The sequence below is a fragment of the Anastrepha ludens genome, chromosome X (assembly GCF_028408465.1).
Source record: "Anastrepha ludens isolate Willacy chromosome X, idAnaLude1.1, whole genome shotgun sequence".
Taxonomy (NCBI): Eukaryota; Metazoa; Arthropoda; class Insecta; order Diptera; family Tephritidae; genus Anastrepha; species Anastrepha ludens.
In genome coordinates this window covers 83,750,661-83,755,486 of record NC_071503.1, presented here as the reverse complement: position 1 = coordinate 83,755,486, position 4,826 = coordinate 83,750,661, and the positions used below count along the sequence as shown (strand labels likewise).

The window sequence follows — 4,826 nt, the reverse complement described above, 5'->3', positions numbered from 1 at the left end:
AATTCGTCCGGCGCAATTGTGTCTCTAATGTATGTATCTAGAATCTTCTCTAACGTTTTCAGGAGAAATGATGTCAAACTAATGGGCCTGTATTCTTTTGAGTATAGATGGTTGCTTTTTCCCGCTTTTGGAATAAACACAACCCTCGCTTCTCTCCACAATACAGGAACGTAGCTGAACCTCAGGCATCCCCTGAATATCGTTCTTAACCATGGTACCACAAGGTGGCTTACCTTTTGGAGCATGGCTGGGAAGATTCCATCCAGTCCTGGCGATTTATATGGGTCGAAACTTTGTATAGCCCATTCTATTTTGTTGGTTGTAATTACGTTCGTCGGGATTTCGTGCACAATATCTCCTCTAGGTTCGAGATCTGCAATGTCCGCACACCCTGGAAAATGTGTACTGACTAGGTCTTCTAGAGAGTCCTCACAGCTGTCAGCCCACTCCCCGTTAATTTTTCGTATTATTCTTGGCATAGACGGATTCTTGGATAGCAGTTTCCTGAGTCTAGCCACATCGTTAGTGTCTTCCATACTGCTACAGAAGTCTTTCCAAGATTCTCTCTTGGCTTTACGTATCTCTTTCTTGTATACTTTTAGTAGATCCTTATACTCTTTCCAACAGAACTCATTGTCAGCAACTTTGGCTAACCTATAGAATTCATGTACTCTACGTCTTTGTGCTCCTAATTCCCTGTTCCACCAGGGAGGCTTCACCTTGCGTCTATTACGTGTGGGAGGGCAGGATCTTTTAAAGGCTTTGACAAGAGTAGTTGCAAACAATTCAACCCCTTTCTCAAGTGCGACGTGTGACTTGTATTTCCTGGGTATCATTGGTGTTTTTGATAGTATATCCCTATACAGGTCCCAGTTCGTATTCTTAGGATTTCTAAAGGATGTAAGCTTGTTTTTTGAGCGGAATATAACCTGAAAGCTTATGTATCTGTGATCAGAGAATGAGGGCCTACTCAACACTTCCCATTCCTGAACCATAACATGCTTGCTTGTGTAGAGTGTTAAATCGAGTACATTCTTCGAGGTTGGTCCCACATATGTTGGTTCTTCACCTCTATTAGCTATTTCTAGGCTACTCTGAAGAATATAGGTAAATAGTGGCTCACCTCGGTCGTTTATATCTGCACTTCCTCAGACCGTGTGATGTGCGTTTGCGTCCGTTCCTACCACCAGAGCATGCTTCTTTCTGGCAGCTGTTTCTACCAGCTTCCGAAGTTCCGTCTGTGGTGCTTCTTCATCATGTGGCATATAGCAGGACCCAAAGAGTAGCGTCTCATCCTTGCAGCCCTCCAGCGCCACCACGGTCAGATCGTCTGAAGAGAGATTATTATCAATATAAGAACATATACTTTTTTTGACCATTATCACTGTTCTTACCTTATTTTTTACAATCGGGATGTATGTGTTGTAGTTGTGTGACTTTAGACCGGAGACTATGTTGCCCGATGCTATCCATGGTTCCTGGACTAGAGCCACATCGTAGCCGACTCGCTCTATGTTGAGCAGGAGCTCGGCTGAGGCGTTCTTACTTTTGTGGAGGTTTATCTGAAGGACTTCCAGCATCTGGCCTCAGTACCTTCTCGGGGTTGGATACTACCTCCAAGTCACCCTTCTCCACTTCCTGTATATTGAGGGAGGCTTCCAGGATCTCTTCTATACCGAGATCCTTTTCCACCTCCCCCGCAGCGAGCGTGTTGTGGTTGTCATCTGTCGGGTTGCGCTTTTTGAGGCGAAGGTGCACGCTACCAACTCCCCAAGCCATCCTCCCGAATCGCGCGTAAAGCAGGTCCTCTGCCGGCTTTTTGATTTGGATGATGTAGTCCTGGCCACCATCATCAGTTGCTGGTTTTGCCACACTCAACACTTTCCAATCGTCTGTCGGCACGTCCGTGTTTTGTCGTTGTAGTAGTCGCAGCGCATATTCCGGTTTTACCACTCGCGGAATGAAAACCTTTGCCTTCGGTATTGAGGGAATGCAGCTGCGATCAACAATTTCCAGTGATGCCCCCTCCCACAGGCCGTGAAGCGTATTTACCGCTTCCTTTAGCCATGTGAGCGTGGGGTCATCCTTGCATTTTATGATTTTGACGCCGCTGAACCACCCTGCTCCGTCGAATGCTGGCATGGGTGCTTCCGGCTCTGCGTCCATTTTTGTAAACAAGGTTTCCAGTAGCTTCATTTCCACTACCTTCCACCGTTCCTGCGACATTCGCCCCAGCTGGTCGCTACGGTCAGTGAGTGCCACTATGAGGTGTCTCTTGGCAATTTCACTGGCCGCTGCCGCTGCTTTCGACGTCGTAGGTCTTTCGTCACCGTTTTTCGGTTTAGCCGTCTCGTGCCTGTGCTTCTGCTTTTTTGATGGCCCTGAGGCCTCACTATCCGCAGAACGCTGCCTCTTGATGGCTAGCTCTTCTTCGATTTTGTTCGCATATTTCGGATTGGAACCCGCGAACATTGGCTTTGTTGCGTAGAAGGCCCGGCCATTTTTGATCTCCTCTCTGGCCCAAGCCAACCGTTCCTCCTCTTGCTTCGTCAGGTTGGGCTTGCTGCCAAATCGGTCACAAACTTTGACCGCGGCCTTGTATCGGGCTTTGGCCTTCAGCTTCTCTTTATCAGGCTTGATCCTTGGTCTGATCTTGCTATCCGAAGCAGCACCATTGGGCCCAGCCGGAGAACGCAGAAGAGCCTCTTCCTCAGCTGTGTTAGTGCTCCCGACGCTTTCGCGGTCCGAGTCTTCGTCGACAACGGCACCTCCGCGCTGAAGAGCGTTATTCGTGTGTTTGGCAGTAGAATTACGACCACTGTAGCCTGCTCCCGCTGCAGTGGAAGTTTTGTTACTTAAATTTTTGTTGGTATTCATCTTTTTCTTACGACCACCTGCTCGACGAGGCGAGCGCAGTGGTCTATTTTTATAATGGGGAATTCAACACGGTCCACCACGGCAGCGCCCTATGCCGCGGCAAGGCCACAGTTACTTCCTAAGGTGGCCCGGTGTTAGGAAGGCGCCGTTGAAATACAGCCGGTCTGGTGAACCCCCTGGCTGCAAACCATCCAATGGGCACGGTGTCGCATAACACCCTGGATTAGGGGGTGGGCTAGGAGAGGAAATAACGGGATGTAGGGGGTTTGGGGATGACAAAGGGATCTTCGTCGGTACGGTGATCTTCGCATGGTGATTGGGTGGCCACCAAGTACGCCGTAAAGCGAGTGGATAGCTAGCCAATCCCCATGTGGAGCTTCCATCTTAGTTCGTGTTGGGTTGGCCCCCATGCTATGGGGGTCAGACCACCACTTAAGCCTCATCCCCGCGTCAAGAAGACCAACATGATGAGGCAAAAGCAATATATCAACGACTACAAATAGAACATGTAGCTACACCATCGTACCATTCGACTTCGAACGGTCAAGTTGAACGCACGGACAGTAAAGTTATAGAACTGACAAATTTATTAGCAAAGGAGCAAAAAACGACACATAGTGAAACTATTTTTGAAGCAGTAAGACAGTATAACAAAACCATACACTCGGTCACAGGACATAAACCCGAGGACGTGTTTTTCAACAGAGAGGAGGAAAGATACAAGGACATTGAGGATAAGATTTTGTGCTACACAACAAAGGAATATATACCAACAGAAAGCCCTAAATAAAGAAATAACCTATCAACCAGGAGAAAAAATGTATATTAAAACGAAACGAAGAAATAAAAACGTGGATAAATTTGTACAAAAAATAATTAAAATTGATAACGGTAGAACAGTAACTTCTACTGAAAACAGAATTGGATAATATTCCAACAAATGAAAATGATACAATTAATAATCTCTCTATTAATAGGAATTATAGCCAACGCAGAAGTAAATATCACTAATCTAAAGGACAAAGATTTCACTTTTTCATAAAAACAAAACAACCCAGTATATATATTCAGAGAATATGACTATATACATATATTACATTACAAATTTGACTAAAATATTAACACCCTATGAAAAATATTACGATCTAAATATAACTTAAATTCAGAACCTGAAGTTAGGATAGGACATGAGAAAACTGAGGTACTAAAAAGACAAATAAATCCAAGAAATTGGAATAAAAGAGGAATAAACTTGCGTTTAAATGGATAACAAGAACACCCGATCATGATGATGAAATCGAACTACAGGCAAAAATTAATCAATTAATAGAAAATACCAATAAACAGAAAATAATAAACACCCAATTTGAAAAAATACTAGAAAAAATTAACCCTAAAGCTTTTATATAAAAAAAATTTTAACCGAAGTACTTTATGAACTTAATAACCTCATGACAACTATTAACTTAGCAAAAAATAACAATTCCTTATCGACTTCAGTAGACTTAAAGGAAATTACGAGAATTATATCGCATGAACAAACAGATATTTTAATAAAAAGTATTTTAGAATACTCAGAAATAAAAATAGCTAATACGAACAAAGTTTTATTATTATGTATAAATATCCGTCCTAGGATAGAAAGGAAATTCGAACAATTACATATTCACTCAATATCTTCAAAAAGAGGTAAAATCATAATCGACAAAAACATAGCTTTATGTAACAATAAAGAATACGTAAGGATCTCTAATTGTAAAGATTCTATTGAACAAACTATATGTAAACAAAATATTAAGGATAATTTTACAATAGAAATTTTAAAAAGAAATGACGCACAATGTAATATATTAAAAGAAAGAAATCAGCCCATTGTCAATTATGGAAATGGAAATTTTGTAATTGATGGTCTAAATGTACTGAACAACGAGACTCTAGCAGGAAATTAT

At 42.7% G+C, this 4,826-nt stretch overlaps 1 protein-coding gene across 1 annotated transcript; it reads right to left on the bottom strand.

The window, feature by feature from the left end:
• Window positions 1–1,542: 1,542 nt before the first annotated feature.
• Window positions 1,543–3,219, bottom strand: LOC128869566 (uncharacterized). The gene has a single exon (XM_054112143.1). It carries the CDS (start codon window positions 2,875–2,877, stop codon window positions 1,543–1,545), a length of 1,335 nt encoding a protein of 444 aa, XP_053968118.1. The 5' UTR covers window positions 2,878–3,219.
• Window positions 3,220–4,826: the final 1,607 nt, after the last annotated feature.